This window comes from Solanum verrucosum, unplaced genomic scaffold (genome assembly GCF_900185275.1).
Source record: "Solanum verrucosum unplaced genomic scaffold, falcon-dt-bn FXZP01000180.1, whole genome shotgun sequence".
NCBI classification, from domain to species: domain Eukaryota; kingdom Viridiplantae; phylum Streptophyta; class Magnoliopsida; order Solanales; family Solanaceae; genus Solanum; species Solanum verrucosum.
Window position 1 is genome coordinate 1698542 of NW_026020402.1, and position 20936 is coordinate 1719477.

General features: G+C 32.7%; 2 protein-coding genes across 2 annotated transcripts in view; both read right to left on the minus strand.

Annotated features, from left to right (window-relative positions):
* The window catches only part of LOC125840269 (uncharacterized protein At2g23090-like), a 376400-nt gene that overhangs the window by 322592 nt on the left and 32872 nt on the right, over positions 1-20936 (minus strand). The window lies entirely within an intron of this gene.
* Positions 1155-7885, minus strand: LOC125840262 (CBS domain-containing protein CBSX1, chloroplastic-like). Its single transcript, XM_049519238.1, has 8 exons — positions 7521-7885; positions 7115-7202; positions 6967-7031; positions 4014-4062; positions 3663-3715; positions 1708-1823; positions 1534-1591; positions 1155-1450 (listed from the first exon to the last, which is right to left on the minus strand). The coding sequence occupies exons 1-8, from the start codon at positions 7719-7721 to the stop codon at positions 1370-1372; spliced, it is 711 nt and encodes a 236-aa protein (XP_049375195.1). The 5' UTR covers positions 7722-7885; the 3' UTR covers positions 1155-1369.

Below are 20936 nucleotides of genomic sequence, written 5' to 3' on the forward strand. Positions count from 1 at the left end.
AAGTATTTACCACGGAAAATATTTCATGGAATTAGCTGAGATATGTATAAATTGGCGTGAAACATCACGAAAAAAAAAGGGGGCATTTATCACTTTTTCATTTTAACCCTTGCTGCTCCAATTAGTGGACGGACATACAAGGTGTAAGATTTTACTTGTTGGACATAAAAGCATGATATAGAGTGTTATATGCTTGTCCACTTCAAAACATGTGCTCTACAACCAAAATTTAGTACTAAAAAGTTGTGGGGTTCTTTCTAATGGTCCAAACTTTTTCCAGACCCATTGTCTTGTTATTTTCTCTTCAAAGTATGTCTATGTGGGCTAGTGCTTTTCGTCCTGTTTAATTTTTGAGATTTTGATATGATATACATAATTGAATCCGGTGGTATTCCAATTTCTGTTGAATCGGTTTGTATCTCAACTTTCGATAGATATACATATTGTAGATATCTTATTGACATTGATTCTTCACAATATGTAAATTCGAAAGTTTGTATAGTGCTTTACAATATGTATATCTATTACTATGCAACATGTATAACTGAATGTATACATGGTACTTCACAATATGACAAATAGATTCTTCAAAATTCGAATAGTTGGCAACACTACACTGCGATCAAATTCAATTTTGTTTTCACCAAGATATAGGGATTTGATAAAAATAGAGAGCTCACACAATACAAGGAGTCCAATAAACATAATCATGCATTCATTGATTTGACTATAGATATTTACTGTGAGTTGTTGAAGTATAGTGGAAACAATGTAGCCCATCCACGAACGGGTTCAACATATATATAGATATAAAGAATGAAGTGAAATTTCTTCAATAGACGGAAGATGTATAATATGTGTATAACTAGTGAATAATGTATGTATATTGGCTAGCGGCTATAAATATACTTTGGCTGCTGAGTGACCAAATATGTGGACCTTCCCCAAAAATGAAAAACGCAAGCAAAACATTTTATCCAATCAAAAAGTGTTTAGCTCCCTAATTCAAAGAAGCCTCCTTTTCAATGTCCACCTAAAATAAAACTCCTTCCAATTACAAACAAATGATATGTTCTTCTGTGGCTCATACCTGGCTGTGACGAGTTTTGACTCGCAAATATTTTTCATGGAGCCGTGGAACTGTATTAACTACAAAATAAACTATGTATATCTTGCACATTGAGGAAGGTTCATTTTCATCTTCTAAACTTTTACATAAATATCCTAGGTTCGACTAGTTGGCAAATCCTGCTAATGTAAGTTTGACTGTCTTATGTCACCCCTCCTCTTAGGGAAATGAAGAACGAATGATTCTATGTTTCTCCAACTGAACTGCATCTATGCACGTTTACTGCTGAATCCCAATTGATTACTGTTGGCCTTCCATTTCCATGATCCGTTTTATATGAAGGGCAGCTCTCACAACATTTCCCCTTGTTATTATTCCCACCTTCATTATATGACAATTCACTATTTAGCATATCACAAGGTAGAGAAGTACATATGCACAAAAGCTAAGTCTCTGAATCTTACCAGCTTTCCATCACTATCTACAACAGGAAGCCGGCGATATTTTGTTTTGAGCAGAAGTCTGACAAATTAGACAAGTACAAATGAGATAAAACTGTTTGCTGCCTCGTCCTACTATGCAATAGAAACATAAAATTGGCTAAAGGAAGAACGCAGATTAAGAATAAATGATACTACCTTGCTGCATCCTCGAGATTGGTAGACTCCCTAACTACTAGTGGAGCAGGTGTCATCAAATCACCAACCACTTTCCCCTTGGTCTTACTTATCAACTTTTGAACCTCATTGAATGTCTGCATTTACAAGTCAAGTTGGATGTGTCAGAACGTCAATAGCTTTGTTTGTGGGGTCACAACAATTTTGGTTTTCCATACACAATTAAGTGCGTTTTCATAGCTCCGACATACAGCAAAGAAAATGTCCTCGAGTTGAGGAAGGTAATCAGGTAACCATGTGTGCAAGTATTAGAGTAATGCAGATGATAATTAACACAAACACTGCCACCTGCACTAGTTCAGCATGGAAAAAGTAAATGCATTCAACTGTTCCAAAAGTTTCCTAAAGTAACGTGGAAATAAGAAGTCTACTAATTGATAAGGAGAACGACGGATGGTTCAGCATTGGAAGGAATATCTAGTTAGAAACATGCCATGCTAAGTACGATGAAATCCAAAACCATATCACTTAAAAATACATAATCGTTGTGGTTCAAAAGCCACCTCAAACAATGCCCTGTAGGCTCTACAGACTCACACAAGCAGTCTGTGTTGCCTGTTTTTGCAGGATGCATTTCCTATGTTCTTTTCTTGATCAATTAATTAAAGGTTTGTTTTTAGTAGCTTGTGCAATCAGACGGAGTATAACACAATGTTATTAAGATTTGTGCCGCAGTGTAGTGTCCAATGCAACTTTCACTTGCTATTAAAGTAAATGAAAATGCCTGTAAATTGTTCAAGTCCACGGTTTTCATTTGGCCTTTTCCCCCTCTCTTTGCAATGCCTTTTATCTCTCAAACTATAAAATAATTTGTCTGGATGCTTTCTTTGAGAAGGAAAAAATGCAACTTGTTATAGATTTGTGTAACAGGATCAGATTGGCTGAATTTGCATATTGTGGAAGTTTGGTTTAAATTCGATTGATAGCTCAAACCTAACTAATCATTGACCTAGCGGCTAGCATTTCTATTCACCGGGTATAAGAACAGATCTGATTATAACATGTTGCTTGACCCATGAACCCATCCAAATCTATTCCCAGGTGCCAAATTCCCAACAGCTTAAGGATGGCTTCCTCAAAATGCTTGTCCAAGTGAAACTGGAAATTCTCCAAATACTAACTCGAACACTTAAGTGATCTTTACTGATGCTCTTGGTTTGCACTTAGTTATAAGCAATTGCAAAAACAAGAAACAATTACGTTCTATCAATATGTTCATAGTAAATATCCGGCTCACAAAGCTGGTTCTATCGTTCCTACAACTGGAATCCAATGTCATCCCAGCATAATTGATAGAAGCTAATGATTAGCTTCCACATTTACTCACAGAGAAAAGGAAGGAACAGTTGATCACTAAACACTATACTTGTTAATGATTTAAAAAACTCGTGATCAGTACTTTTGTCCATATGAAGTTTCTTGGAAGAGTAAAGGTCTAAACTCTTTAAGTCCTGTTTATAAATAGAACCACTACAAATAGTGCAGCAGGTTACATGAAGAGTTGGAGAAGTAAAACAATCATGAGGTTGTCCACAATCTTGGTCATCAATCACTTTCTTTTGAGTTCCTATACATTGGAGGCTAGATCCTCTTTAGGGGACAACTATACCACTTATGATATCAATAATTAAGCATGTCAAAGATTTAACGATAAAAGTTGTTCTCTCCCCAGTTAATTTGTTCTCAGGGTCTTCATAATTATTAGATGAAGTATCCTCATCTCTGAAAATGACTACAAGGCTAATGTTAATAGCTTTCTATGCAAAAATTAAGATTATTTGTACCTTCCTATAAGTAGAAATATTTTTAATTTGGGGTTTCGCACTGATAAAAAAAATTGTATGCAAGGAACTAGAAAATTAGATGGTCAACAAGCATCCAAGAGATAATCTAGCAACTAAACAAAATATGCTTACTTTCCAGTTGCTGCCCACTTCGGGGAACATGTTTGCATCAGCTCCTCCTGTACCTAAGAAAAAGGGCAAGAGATGCACTTTATTCTCCTCTGGAGATAATGCTTTGGCAGGAGTACGAGGACTCCCAAATAATGGACAACTTTAGAATCCAACTTAAAACACTATGATCAGTCTTCAGAAGGATATAATAAGCTATAGGCAATCAGTTCCAATTTCCCTTATGGCAGAAAAAAGCGACCAACACAGATACCAAAAGGTTCCATGTCTGGTCGAAAGGGATGCCTAAAACCAATGAATCTTCTCTTCTAACTCCAAACAATATCGTTCTAGCATCAGAACTAAAAGTTATACCTGATACAGAGTCCAGAGCCAATAGATCATAATCAGAAACAAGACCAACCTGCAGCAGAAGAGAACTTCAAGCTTTGGAGTGAAATATCTTTGAAATATCATAATACTTGACGAGCATTTTATTAAGAAATAACTTTGAACTTAATATCTTAATCTAATGTATATGATTATATCCATATGATACACACAAGCATAAATAGGAGCGCAACATAAGCACTCTTAGTTTCATATTTGTTGTACTGCCAGCGACATGTTCGATTAACTAAATAATTTTCTTAAATTTTGATGAGCACTCAAAATACTTAACTCCAGAACATACTTGGAATCTACCAAAAATTCAGTCCCTAGAAAGTAAAATTACTAAAAGTGATAGATAAAGAAGATATTCCTATTCACGTGCCATCAAATAATTTAGAAATCACCAATCAAGAATAAAAGAGTGAAAAGTTCATTGCCTTATATTGCCAGGAGAATATTACTGCTTTATACTTCATGTTTTGTTGACAAAAGCATTCCAATTTATGTATGATCAAAGAAGTATTTTATGGGAAATGGAAAGAGTTTGAAGAACTGCAAAAGATTCAGAAATAATATTCAAACTTCTATAGAAAATATTTTATGGAAAATGAAAAGAAATTTACAAACTTCTGTTTCTTGGACTAATTCATTTGAATAGACATCATGACTATTGATCAATAAAACTACAATGCAACACTGACAAAGAAAAGAAAGTAAATGACAAAGACGGAATCATTAATGTCATCACTTTCAGAAGATCGTTGGAAATCAAACCAAAGAATAGAAACTTCTTTGATCAAGTCTATCTACACCAAGGTCCAATAGAAACGCAGAAAGAAAAGAAAACATTAAACATGAGTGAAGATCATTTATCATGGTGGTAAGATAAGTAGCTCTTCAACACTTTTGAGATGGTGGTATGCAACAAAAACAAATCTACTTACGAAAAGCTGTAAATTGTAACAAACAAAGAAAAACATCAAGGTATCAGAACTAAGATGATTTAGCTTTAACTAGTATGTTATCATATCACCAACTATGAGAATTTCCAATAGACATATGAAGAAAATAACATTCTCTTATTTGTTAATATGCAATGCTCTGTTTTAAGCTTTTGCCTAAAGGTCCCCATCTGAGTAAAGCATGAGTTCTTAAATGACAAAGACTATGCCCTATATTATCGTATTCTACAACAACAACAACAACAAATTCAGTGTAATTCCACAAGTAGCATCTAGGGAGAGTGATGTGTATGCAGCCTTATCCCTACCTTGTGAGGGTAGAGAAGTTGTTTCAGATAGACCCCTGGCTCAAGTAAAGCATATCAAAAACAGTATGAAAGGGAATACAATAGTAAAGAAGCCAATTAGAAAATACTGAAGAAAAGAATAGCAGCAACAACAAATAAAACGGTAACCGGGGTAAAAGGCCAGAGCGAAGGAAACAACATGTAATAATAAATCGAAGAATAAGATAGTAAAAGAGTAATAATAATGATACTGAAAAGAGAAATTATACAACTCTTGACTACCCATTAACCTTCTACCCAAATCCTCAACCTCCACATCCTCCTAGCTAGAATCATATTCTCGGTAACTTGTAGATATGTCATGTCTTGTTTTATCACCTCTCTTCAATACTTCTTTGCCATACCTTTACATCTCCTCATACTTACAATAGCAACCTCTCATATCTCCTCACTAGGACCTCCTCATTAGGACATCTGGGCGTCTCCGTTTCACATACCCGAACCATCTCAACCTCACCCCCGGCATCTTGTCCACCACAGAGGTCACTCCCACCTTGTCCCCTATATCTCATTCTAAATTTTATCTCTCCTATATGCCCACACATTCATCTCAACATTCTCATTTTCGTTACTTTCATATTTTGGACATGCGAGTTCTTGACTGGCATGCATCATTATAGACTTCTAGCATTGCAATCTATCTAACTTTAATGTTCCACATGTATCATTAAAGACCTTTATTTTCGACAAGATAGATATTGCAGAGGACTTAAAGTTTCTCCTATGTGGTTTGCGAGCTATTGCATAGGAGCGGGGGTTTTACCCTGTGCGCACCCAAAGGGTAGCGGCTGCGGGTTTCCCTTGTCATAAAAAAAAATAAAAATTGTTCCTAACACTTTGATATAATAATATTTATTTTTATGAAATGAATGAGAAATAAGGAATAATTCTTGAAACAGTCTTCAATCACTTCCTTTTAGTAGTCAATTTACTACATTTCCTTTTTTAGAAAGATCTCCCTTTTAATTGGTTTTGTTTCTGTTCCCTTTTAACTGTAGTGAATTCAAAAGTGATTTTCCTATGTAACGTGAAAGTCACTCGATACCTACCCCCACCAACCTCTAACCCCATTGCCCACATCTCTTCCCCCATGCCCACATATCTTTCCCTTCCTTGCTAACCACAGCCACATCCCTAGCATCTGCCCAACATCCCTACATAAGCCCTTCCCGGTTTCCCCTCACCCTCCATGAATAAGAAGCTAAGATGTTTGCTCTCCTTTTTGGTTTTGACAAATTTATTTTTATTTCCTATTTTCCATTCTATGTACCTGTTCCGAGGTTTTGTTTTAGTTCTCTTTTACACCCTTCCAGCAGTCAAGTGCTTTACACACAGCGCAACAAAAGAGCCCTTAATTTTACATTCATATGACCTTCCAAACTGAAATGTTACAAAGTGAAACAATTCAAAGGTTGAGGATGAAATCAAGACCAAACTTATAGTTGGAAACCATTTCAGAAATATATTCAAAGAATTAGCTTTTAAGTAGGATTTTGTTTAAAACATATCAAAAAGGGAATATTACATAAGCAGGGAACATAGCCGCCGTGTCAGTGATACTTCAATCTAATACAGTAAAATCTATAATGAATTATGCATCTTACATTAGAAGAAAACAGAACTTACCAATCTCCAGTCGTCATCAACCACAGGGAAACCAGTGATTCTGCGTTCTACCAAAATTTCCAAGGCTGTTGCAGGAATAATCATGTATCAGGAATTAACAAGAGGATAAGTAATTACTAGCAAGTACTGAAATTGAGCACTAAAATACCTTCATCTACAGATGTTGATGGTTTTACCACATGTAGTTCATCTTTTCTTGTCATGAAATCACCTACTGTATATACACCATTTCTTGGCTGCCACAAGTATATAAGCTTATCATTTGGTAGACATATCACATATGTGTCAAATTAGTTAACAATTTAAAATATTTAGAAAGTACTTGAAGTAAAAAAATATCCTTTTGATTGTCGAAATAGTAACTATACACAAACAAATTGAAATGGAGGGAGTAACTGTAATCTACCCATCCTTTTAGCAATTTAGGAAACCTTAACTCTAAAGTAATTTAGCTTCGAATTTTGCCCCAACCATACCCAGAGAGTAAAATTGCCTTGCATAAAGGTTAAGCATTTAATTCAACCGGTATATAAGATTTGGATAAGGAGGCATACCTCTATAGAATTGGCCGTCAAAGTGTTGCTAGCGGTAACGGAAAAATGCTTGCGCGAATTCCAAAGGCGTACGGAGAGGAAACATTTAGCGAAACTAGCAACTTTGTGGCATGGCAGAGATAAGAGCAGACAAGGGAGCTGGTGGTGGAAAGCGGCGGAGCTGCGGCGGAGGGAGAGTCCCGACGGCGAGATAGATGCCATCGTCGGATTTTGGAAGAAGAGAATTCAGAAGAATGGGAAATAAAGTTGTTACGTTACAGAAATTTGAAAGGTAGAGCCACAGAGCAGTTATCTTTGTTGGCTCTCCTCTTATCAAAATTGTAGCGTTCCTTCACTTCAAGTGGAGTTCACAATTGCTTTTGTGGGGAAAAAAGTTTTAAGATTTTTTTTTTATTACAAGAAATATATGTAAAATTATGTTTCTTGTTGTGTTATAATATAAAATGTGATTATAGTTGCTGTGCCCTACTAAAATATCTTTATCAGAAAATTGACAATGGAGATAATATTAGTCTCAGAGATTCTTCCGCAGATATTTTAATATGCAAGTTTTTTCCTGTGTTATTCAAAGGACTATTTCAAACTATGATTGTAACTCATGTGTAGCAACAACCGTGGATGAGATTGTTCATTCCTTTGAATTTTAGCTTGGGCTAAGGCGAATCCAGGATTTGAAGACTCTAGTGCATCAATTTTATCTTAATTTAGGCGTAAGCAAAATTTTCAAGAACAATTAATGGATAATGTCGTATTCAATTGGTTGCTAATGGCTTGAACAATATTGAAAATATTAAATACAAATATATAGATTAAATATGAGCTCTAAGCTAATACTAGAACTTTACTTTATTATAAGAGTTTAAGATGTAGCCTTTAACTTTTTTGAGTGTGATTGCTCAATGGTCAAGATGGGTTCTCTACTGAATGAATCCTGGCTGCGTGAGTTGATGCTTTGGCTTGTACCAGCGGTATCAAGTGCCCTTCTGTGTTTTTCATAAACATTGTTACTTATATTTAGTTTCTGCAAGATATATATATATATGTAATTTTTTTTTAAAATTAACGAGTGTACATGCACCCCACATATATATGTGGGTCTATCAAGAGAGATCTACACAGTACAAATTCAAAATAATCAAACTACAATGTGGGTACCAAAGACTGAATGGAATCACGGAAAAAGCCTCATGTGAAGCAGATATTCCTTTTCTTGTTTATTGCAAACTACAAGTGGCTTTTTTGCGTTTATATTCTTCATTGAATGCTATGGAAATTCATTTCTTTATCTTCTCCCTTTTTTTCCTCTTTTTTTTTTTGCAATTCCTTGTTGACTTCAATAAGCGTTGCATATTGAGATATACAGAGTGTATAGTGAAGAAAAATTCAATGCGTCTATCATATTATGTATAGCATAACGTTATCACATTATATACAAATATAGTAAGCTTTAAAAGTTACTACAATATTACTTTTCTTCTGGATATATAGGAGGGATGTTGTATATCATAAATTTTATAAATATGTATATCACTTTGTTTAGCTGAAATGATGTTTTTCTTTAGGGAAAATTGTATAAAATAGCAAACTATTAATTTAAAATATATGTTATAACCACAGTTTTATTTAATTCTAATCCGTAGAAAAATCTCGCTCACCAGTCACCACTCTCCCTTTTCTCGCTCACCACTCTTCCTCGCCTCTCTCACTTTATACAAACACAAATGTATAAATTGTGTTTGTGTTTGTATAAAGCGAGAGAAAATTGTAGCTACAAAGCGCTAATATGATTTTTATGTTTGCTAAACCTAAAATTTACTTTTTTTTTATGCAGAACTATCAAGATGATATTATATACATGATCTATAAATTAGAAATAGATGGCAGAAAAAAAATCTTGTGTACATTGTTATACACATGATGTATACATCAGAAGCAGATAGCAAAAGAAAATAATCTTAGGCGGAATACATAAGAAGGCCCCTGAACTTGTTTGATTCTTCCTCTCAGGCACCTTAACTACGCCACCTTCCTATTGAATCCCTGAACCACCCATAATTTGTACCTTTTAAACACTATTGGCTGACATGGCACAAAAGTGTTCTCACGCAGCTTAAGCGCGTGAAGACCATTTAAAATAGCTGATGTGGAATCCACTACGGTCTTCTTTCCCTTTTGTCCATGTAACCCTAATCCCCCCCCCCCCCCCACACACACACACACACACTTTTCTCTTAATTCTTTCTATTCTTTCTTAATGTCATTTTTAAGTTGGAGCTGCTCAAAGTATCTCTCTTCTTCATCGATTTTTCTTATAGATTCTGATGAAACTATATAGCTAGCTGATTTAGGAGTTTCTACAACAAGAGCCAATTTCAAGTTATAAGTCGTCATTTTCTTCCTTATCTTCGTGTGTAATGTTCACGGGTGTGGCTGGAACACCATATTGAATGGCTACATTCATATGTATGGTACAATTTCAAGGCTGATATTGGTCCTTCGGTATTACTACTCTTGAATTAGCACATGGAAAGCCTCCCCTGTCTCATCTCTTTCCTTCAAAGTCCTTGTTCATGAAAATCACAATGCCCTCCTTCAAAGTCCTTGTTTATTAAAGTCACAAAGCGATTTCATTTTTTTGATAATGAGAAAACAAAAAACAACAAGTATTACAAGAAATTCTTAGAGAGTTTTAAGGACATGGTAGGATTATGTCTTGATCAAGATCAATTCAGAAGGGCAGCAACAGAGAAACTATTGAAGCATCCATTCTTAGAGTTGTTTGGGTTGAACTATTGAAATGTTTTGATTTTCTAGGTTTTATTTGGATTTTTATTTTGACAAGGTTGACTGATGTGTAAATTATTTAAACAGTTTGAGTATTTTGATTGGTTGCACTTTCCACGTGGGAAAGGTGGATTTCACGCGCACAACCAACAAAAAATATTTGCTAAAGTTTTGTGCCATGTCAGCCAATAGAGTTTAAAAGGTACAAATTATGGGTGGTTCAAGGATTCAATAGGAAGGTGACGTAATTGAGGTACCTGCGAGGAAAAACCGAACAAGTTCAGGGGTCTATTTATGTATTCCCCCATAATCTTATGTACATTAATAACACGTGATGTATACATCAGACTTAAATATGTAGTTACCATAATGTATGTTTGAGGCAATTACCAACGTTTGACATATACAAATTAATATTTTGTAAGAAAAAGTCTTTTTTTTATTTTTATAATGAGCTTAATATGAGTGGTGAAAATCAATGTCCTTTATTTATATCAATTGTCATCACTTTTTGTATTTACTCTGCAATTTTTGAATGATTCAGTCATCAAATTCATGAATATATGCGTATACATATTTGATATACAATACATAAAAAGTATGATTCGTAAGGTACTTGTTAGAAATAACCTTTGGACGGTGTACAACTTGTCACTGATTTCGTTTGTTATTTTCTTTTTCTTGAATCTCTGAAGGACAAGTACCAAATACCCTTAATATACAAGTTGATATACAATGATAAGAATACATACAATATAGTTCATACATAAAGTAAGGAAATTATAATTATACATACATATTGTAAGAAAATATATGATATTACTGTTACATTTCTTTTTATTCCCAGCACTTTAATAGTTAAACCAAATGAGTACTTGTTTAAGTATATATCAAAACCATACAATATTTATCACGTAATGTATACATAATATATTAATTTGAGGCCGTACACTTCTTAAGAAAATAAACTATCTACATCTTTCTAATATGGAATTGTAAATGATATGTTATTATATTTAAGAATGCCAACTAGGCATATCTAGAGGAAACAAAGATTCTAGTGTTCTTTCATATGCTGATACAAATATGAATAGAGATTACCAATATTTTTAGGCTAAAATTGCTAAACAAAATATTGAGTTGAAAATATGACAATTCTTAATCGGAGTTATATTTACATGTCAATATTCCTATTTTTAAGTAGTGAGTAAGTTTTAAATAGTTTGCCAACAATAACTAAAACTTAAATAGTGCCCAAAAGAACGAGCCCGATCAACGTGGTTCATAAACTCAAAGGTCCAGCTTTGAGTTGGGCTATTTTACTTGACGGGCCTATTCTTTGGCAAGAGACTCAATAATTAACGGAGAAACTACCTAACTATACAAACATTTCAATCATATTTATTAATTTTTCCTAATGTTTTAAATAATTATATTTTATCTTACTTATTAATAATTGCATACCAGATTTTAAGTCAGATACACCTAGATATATGTTTTTTGCTAGAGGCGAGCGAGAATAGGAGGGATGTGAGCAAGATTTGTCTATGTATCCCAGACTCATGCGAATAACACTAGATACACAACAAATACATGTATTTGGAAACCAGATACACGAGGGAGATAGGAGAGTGACGAGCGAGATGGGAGGCAGGCGAGCTGGAATTATCTATGTATTGTATACATGTGAATTCACTTGGATACAGTGTATCTAGAACAAATTACACTTAATTTTAACCTCATGTATCCGAGATAGATGTATTTGGACATATCTAGATGTAACTGATAAAATTTGTAATATTTCAAACTAGCGTAAATCTAAGTAATTGGATCCTAAACTACGAGAATACCGCAAGTTACCCTAACTAACACCAAGGTTATCTACGTTAATCCGTATTCAAGTTTTGCCAATTAAGGTTGTGTTAACGTCCTGATAACTTCTTAAAATTGTAAGTAATCTGTTTAATAGGACAAATTATATAAGTTTAGATCAATTTCTTTGCAATATTGTTAATATTTATAACTTAAATAGATTAAGGTTTGTCACGACTAGGGGAAATATTAAGTTTTTAGACCTCTTAATTATTATTTTTCAGTACTACTAGTAACAATCAAGTCCCCACTACAGCAGTAGATTCACTGTTTTGAAAACTAGACTAGTAAATTTAGTAATCAAGGACCATCAAGACTTTGGGGTTCCCAATAATTCAATTAACCAAGCTCAATATATATCCATTGTATTAGGTACTATGTGATAGATAAAGTTATTCAATAAGTCATGATAGATTTTAAATTATTTTTCTTATTGTAGTTCTTCGTTGAAGATTGAAAGGTGTAACACATCATGTTTTCATTTTCAATTTTTTGCCTTAATTGGAATATAAACTGTAGAGAATTATTGAACTTAACACTATACTCTTTCGTGAAATAAATGTGAACATAATATGATATATATATATATACCCTTAGAATTGGACACACAGTCAGTATGGTTCTTCGTGGAATAGATAGTATGATATATACATATATACTTAGAATCGAAAATAATCAGTGCTTTTATAACTCTAAAATATTGCTATGTCAAATTTACACGTTTTTTGATAGATGTGTAAATTAGTCTAAGGAAATACTGAAATATTTGTTGCACTCTTACAATTTAAATAAAAGAAAATATATTTTTTGAGTTTTTATGTGAAAAAATGAACATCTCTTGTGAATTTTTTTTTTCTCTAAAAGCTAGATAACATAAGTTTGGTATATGATTTCATACACATGAAAATTAATGGCATATCCAAATTATTGTAATGAGACATTGGCTTTTATTTCTACAAAAGTATGCTTATATTTAGTTAGACACATAAATCTATTGAACGAACCCATTGAGTGTCACTACTCACTACTAATACAAACAACCTAATGCATTATGCATGAATAGGGCTAGAGTCACTTTTGTTCAAAGGAGTGTTCATTGAAACTTTTTTGCTTGAAATTTGCACTATGAGTAAAAGCACATTCAACATTTAAATGTTATAAATTCAACATTTTAAAGGTTTTTAGCAATAAATCTATTACATTTTTAAAATTATGAGTTCATATATATTATTAAATGCAATTTTAGTAAATTTCTACACAAGCTCTACATCAAAGATATTACCTTCAGATAGCTCCCGTACCATAACATTGGACCTGCCCCAGATTGTAATATGTTGAATTTTATGGATTGTTTTTGTGTGTTATTCTTTTATATTTATCTATATTGTCACTATGTATGTCCATATGAAACAAGTTCTCAAGTTTTTTTTACCCTTCCTTAGAGCTCCCACTCTTTTTGCTCTTTTGGTGACTCGAATTCATAACCTTCGAAGTTCGAACTTTTACTCTTTTTGGTGACTCAAACCCATAACCTTCGAATCGGAAGTGAGGAATATATACTTACCATGCCTTCAATTTTCTACTAGACGTACGTACTCCACATATGAAAAAAAGGGTGTGTTAGGTAGGAATTGGACATTCATAAATACTTTGATTGTTTTAATTTCTTGATCATCATCATATATATGCATGGGCATTATATTGGTCCCCCCTAACCCTCTTTCCCTTTTAATTCATGAGTTTGACAAAGCAAATACACATAGTTGCATGAATTTGGTAAAGAAAACAAGCAACATTTAACTTACATCTCTGGCATTTTTCATCCAGTTTAATAGATCTCTGGCCATGTTTGTTAGATTTCTCGTACAACTTTTTAATATTTCGACAGCACCTACAATATAATTATTATGTATTATTACTCTCACTAAATTATTTGTTCTACAATTATACAAACATAGCATGATGTTTCATCCACTTGTATTGAGTTGATATATTAGAAAGGAAAAGTCATCAGTCTCGAGGTTTTAGGGACCATTTAGGTAACATAATAGACTATACGTTTCAGGACCACATATATTGTATGATATTATTTTTAGAACTTATGTTTATTAAATTTTAGAATTATTAACATTTTGGCTAAGAATCTTCTTATCTTATAATTCCTTCAATGACCAAATAATTGTTCAAATTGCCGTAAATGATGTTAGTCCCGTGTATTTATGTTTCATGTAAATTAAGGAAAATGATAAAAGCAAAGAAGGTCAACGAGGTTTTTGCTTTAGTTGTCATTTCTAAAAATATGATTTGAAGCCTTAAATGACCCAATGTCAAGTTCAACAACCTTTTATTTTATTCCCTTTATTTATTTGTAGTTTTTTTTCTTTCTTTTACATGCCTCTTAAAATAAATATCAGTTAAAAGAGATTTTTAATAATGCATGTTCAAATTTTCTTTGTTTTCTATATCTGATTCACGCTTTCTTTGACTTGCGAGTTATTTTGCCAAAATAATGATTTACTATATTCATTTTGCAATTAATTGCAAGATATCTCATGTATTTTATTTATAGATATCCAACTTTTATTTTTAAATTTCTTTTAAAATAAAAAGTTATATCTGTCGTGTGTGTATAATAATTTTTAAAAACGATAATAATATAAAGTATATAACATGACAAAAAATATTGAAATTGGTGTTGTAATTCGTAATATTTGGCTGCCTTTCGTAGCTTAAAGTGTTCCATTCTTTGCTGCCAACTCCGCAATCATTTACTTTCCTATTTCATGTTAACTTTTCCTTCTCTTTCGAAGCCAACTATATTCATCCTCTGACCATTGTACTTTCCCGTCTCAAATTATATTTTGTAATTTTATAAATAATTTTTTATTTTTAAAATTTTAAAATTATTTTTTCCAATTTATCAATATTGATGTTATTTTTAAAGATTACAACACTTTATTTATGGAGTGATATTATGATAATTAAAATACAAATAGAAAATAAAATATATTTTTTAAAATCTTAATTAATATATTTCATTAAGAATGTATAAAAGAGAATTATGATAAATAATTTGAGATGGAGGAAAAGATATTATACATATAGAAAAGTGTCATATTTGTTCTTATATTCTCGCAAATAAGTATATTTCTTCTTCGTTATATATTTTTTTGTAACATATTTGTCATTGTATTCTTAAAAAAACTTGTGGCTTTAAATCACTGTGTCTTCAACATATTTACCATTTTCATCTAATTTTAGGATCATATTTGTCTTTGTACTCTCAAGAAAGTCTTATTCACCCTTATTGTGTTAAATCCTCATCATATCTCACTTTAATATTTTTATGTGGTGCCTACCGTCTAACTAAACTTCTTTTTTCAATTAAATCTACGCGAACCTATTCAAACTCTTTTAATTTGATTCGGATTTAATTCCTTCATAGTACTTAAATTCATGTGGACCGAAATTTGTTTATCAGCAATACATAGTGACGTAGACTAATAAAATGTAGTATTTACTAAAGTATCCAGTTAATTTGTCAAATTAAATTTTGAACCTGACTAACCTCGACCAAAAGTTAAAACGAAGGGAGAAAAATTGTCTAAATTTCTCACCCTTCACTAATGTAAGATTCATTAATCCATTCATCAATAATTTCTACATGACATTTCCAATTGAATTAAGGTAGGTAAAACTTGGCAAAAAGTCAAAATTTAATCAGAGTTGATGGTCCAAAATAGAAGTGTAAGATTAATTAAGCACCGGTAACTACACTATTAATATATAGAATATGCAAATAAATTTCTCATGAACAATTATGTTATGACGAGGAAGAAGCAAATCCTAAAAGAAAAGGAATATAAAGTATGGTCGCAAAATTAATCATATGATTCTGGACCAACCAGTAAGCAACACTAATATAATGTACCAGTCATTTATCGGAAAATTTGGGTGGTCCATTCCCCTCATTACGAGGATAAAAATATAAAGTCATTAGTAGCTAATACTATAACAACAATAAAGTATTTGAGCTACTTTATTTATTTTTTCTGTGTCGATATATAATTATGGGGTTCATATACAGACATGTAAATCGTGTGAATTCCCTAACATCTCTCGAATATAACAGTACTATACACGTATATATAGATTGATAGTATAGATCTCATAAAATTCGATCTTCTTCAAAACTTCTTGACTCAAAAGTTGAAGCTCTTGATTATAAGGATTGGTACCATTATGTATGTGTTATACAGTGAATTTTTTTACCGACTAGCTAAAAATATTAAAATCACTTTTAAATACACAAAAATAAATCAAAAAATGGGGTTGGGGGGGTGTTAGTTTGTGATTGGGCTTTGTGAGGGAGACATGAGCTCATGAAATAATAAGTTGAGAACCCCACTAATTCCTTTCCATGGAGTAAAAGGAAGGCTTTGCCTTTGGAAACAAACCCACTCCATGAATTGATTGATGGACGTAATCGACTTGGGGAATTTTGTCGATACGATTTGTTGATAAAAATGAATCGGTTTTAAAATTTTGCTTTTAAAATAGAATAATTTTTAGTAATTGAATTTATGTTAATGGAATAAAAAAAATATTTAAAAATTAAAATCATATCAAAATATAACTTATGAAATATTATAGTATGAAAATATAAGTTTATATCCCATGAAATATAATTTTGCTACTGAGGACATAAGTTAAAAATCACTGACCCAGTTATGTGTGGTTGGGTACCAAAACGTTAATTAGCCTTCCATCCGTAAGTAAATTGGGCTGGCCTACCTGGGCACCTCTTTCCTCTGCCGTAGATATAAGTAGGGGTGAGCATGATATGATATATATTGAATATCATATTAAAATAAAAAAAATTTACATTGCTATATGAATATTATGGTATTTTGCTACACATTTTAAATTATTTTGATATTTTATATCTATAAACAAAAATAAAAAACAATTTACTTTTTTTCGAAAATTCTTCATTCCTGGAAGAGGAAGAAGCAGATAGTCGGCGTGGCGTAAAGTGAAGATTAGGGGAGTAGAAAAATTCTCTTATGGGGTATTCCGAAGGTATAACCTAAGCAACGAAAAAGGGGTCCGATACTTCAACTAGGACCTTCGCAAGAAAGATAGATATATAAAATATATTCGTCAGATGTTGGAAAGGGAAGCCTCCATAATATAAGCACTCTTTCAATCAAGTCAATATTTATAATATAAATATTGAAATATCGTATACTGTAGCCAAGTTTTTATAATAATATATAAAACTTTTATATGTATTATTTTATACTCCTAATGTTACTTTTGCAAAGTGATCCAAAAGTCAGTTTCACTACTATTTGAAAAGTGTAACAAACTAATTGGATAGTATTTCAATTCTCATGGAGCTATATATATCAAGTTTAGATTTTAGTTGTCAGTGAATGAATTTTTTCGTGTAAAATTAAATAGAACTATACTTGTTATAGATAATGTCTATTTAAACTATGCATCATTGACTACTTGACTGTGAATGAATTGTTCTTTTATGGAATTGATTAATCAAGTTATGTTGTTGCTGAAATTTGATTGAGACGTTTTTAAAAACATTCAAATTATAATTTTTTTATTAAATGTATATATGTGAGTCGAAGTCAAACAAATTATGATTAACGAACTATCAAATCGCAAAAATATCTAAACCAAAATTAAAAATATCGAACCATACCAAACTATCCCTAGATATAGGGTTTACTAGTGTAACGACCTGATTTTGTCGTTAGGGAAAAGGCAATGGAGAAAAAAAAATGGGGTCAGAAAACTTTTTCGTAATAGCTTGAGATTTTCTAGCCTAGTCCAGATTTGGACGAAATCGGAGTCTTTAAGGCATAGGAAAATCTGGTAACAATCAGGTGAGTTAATTTTGATTTTGATTACATGAGTAGTTAGATAACTCATTAAGGAATCCGTACGACTTTACGGAATTGAATTCGGGCGAGTAGAACTCCCGAAATCGATCTTAGCGTGAAGGGTATTTTCTTATCGTCGTTGGTTAGAGGTGTGTTGTGAAATGGGGGTCTTAGATTTATTAAAATAGCTCATTTGTTCATGCAAGCCGCCTTGGCGGAGGGGTTTTACCGCTGCAGCGGGGTAAGGGCCACTGTGGTGGGTTCGACGCGACTTAAGGACGTAAATAAACCCCTAAACGACCTCATTCTGCACTTTTCGATTTTTAGAGCAAAAGAACGAACCCCAGGAGACTCCTATTCGTTTTTCACCATTCTTGAGGCTAAAGGTAAGTTTTTCACTCCCCGAATCCATTTTCGATTCGTAGAACGTAATAGAATGGGTGAATATTGATGGGGGAGGGTTTTGTTATAAATTCTATGGTGGAAACAACCCTAATTTTGATAATTGGGATCATGGGTTTGATCTAGGGTTCATTAGAATTGTTAGTAATTCTGGTAATTAGTGATTGTTTATTGATTCTCGTATTATATTGATTGTTTGTACACCAAGAACAAGCCAAACGAATCAAAAAGGAAAGGATCAAGTTTCTTAGGGTTTCAAGCTTGTTTCGAGGTAGGCGATGGTTGTGATTTCATGTTGGTGTGATATATGTTTATAATTACTTAATTATAATGCATATATGTATATGAATGTTGCATTATTGATCACCCTAATTGTAAATGAGGATAATTGAATAATTGTATACCTTGAATCACCTTTTGTTATATGATTGTGAGAATATACATTGTGATTGTGGTTTGTTGAATCGATCGATTGTCATGTTCCAACATAACTAACTTGGATCGATTGCCACGTTCCGGCATAACTAACTTGGATCGGTTGCCACGTTCCGGCATAACTAACTTGGATCGGTTGCCACGTTTCGACATAATTATGGGATCGGTTGCCACGTTCCGACATAGTTATTGGATCGGGTACCACGTTCTGGTATGCTAACTGTTTGGGTGTAGGTTCCATGAGAGGACCATTGAATGATGTTGAGTATCTACTTTTGATGAGTTCGTTCATATATAATGATGATTGATATTGGAAAATGGTATGTTGCTCTAAATTGATATAACAGTGATATGTGAGATTTGTGAAGTTATTAATTGTTCGTATAGGTTGATGATATTGTATATGTTCGATATGTGCATGTGATTATATTGTTGTATTAACTAATGTATGTTACACTTATTGGGATAGTCGCGTGATCCTACCAGTACACGGTGGTTGTGTACTGATACTGCACTTGCTCTTTCTTTGTTGAGTACGAGGCATCTTCAGGTGGCAATTGATAGACCTTAGCTAGGTGACTTTTGAGCGTGACCGAATTCAAGGGAGAGCTAGTTCTTTCAGGCTGCCATGGATCTTTCTTGTTTAAGTCCACTCTTTTCGGACTCAGACTATTTCTTAAAGGTGTTGTTTAGTTTTGGGGTTGCACCCCTTGTTCTTAGACCTGCCGTTAGTAGAATTTTGGTACAATGACTTTCAGGTTCTAGGGGTTGAATTTTCCGCATTAGTTTGGTTAGTTGTTTGTTAAAACCTTGGAGTTTGTGCGGACTCCATTTTTATAGTCATTTAAACCTATTTTTGTATCTTTAAATGCAAAGTTTTTGGTTAAGCTATTTAGTCTGGGTTGTAGTAATGGCTCTCCCACTGGAGGGTTAGTGTGGGTGTCAATCACGACGGTCTGAGTCGTGCCAACTAGTCACTTTTCAATTATGTTTTTAAAAAATGACTTTTATTTTAAAGAAGATGTAAATTTCATAGGTCACTTCCCTCGACAACGAGAATTTAGAGTATATTGTATGGCCACACAATATTTTAAACTTTTAGAGTAAGGATGATTTTTCAATTACCAGAGCTTTAAAATACTTTTTTGTGAATTCTTCCTCCCTATACCCTTGTGTTTTTTTTCTTAGACAAAAATATTTCTCATCTTTGTAGAAAAAGGTATATATATAGGTGACACAATGAGCACAATCAGGCTAACTTTATTTTTTCCCTTTAATATATAAGTTCACCAAAACTACATAAAGAAAAAAAAGAACTACTTTATAGTTTGATGACTTATTTTGGAATTGAAACACAAATCAGTAGACAGTAATGGGTCCATTTCTCCAGCTAATATATACCAATAAAACCTTGAGGTATATTGTAAGTGTTTTTTCTTTCTATTTCTAAGAATTCCCATCAAACAAGAAAAGAACTAATTAACTTATTTAACACTTTCTTGTACTATATACATTTGCACAATATGGGCATCAAAATGTCATGACAAATTGGGTTAAACTTCAAGATCACTTTTATCATTATCGGAATTTGGAAATCTAGACTAGGTTTATGATATTGCTTTGCCTAACATATATATAGTACTGTTTTTTTACTGTTAATTCACTGGTGTTCAGTATTTGCGTTGAAGTTTGACTAAATTACAAATTTTAGGCTGAGAATAGGGGTGTATAAAACCGAACCAAAAATTGAATCAAATCGCAAACATAGTCGGACCGAAATTTTTTTTCCAACTAATGGTTTGATTTGACTTGGTTTGGTATTGGGAAAAAAAAAACCCGACTATATTTAGGTTGGTTTGGTTTTAACTAAAAAAAACCAATACGAGATCAAACCAACCCGACATTATATATATAATTTTAAAATTTTATTTTATACATAAAAATATTTACTTTGATATAATTTTTAGATATTTCTTATACTTTTTCATAGTTTTTATCGTTTAATATATTATTTCAAGTT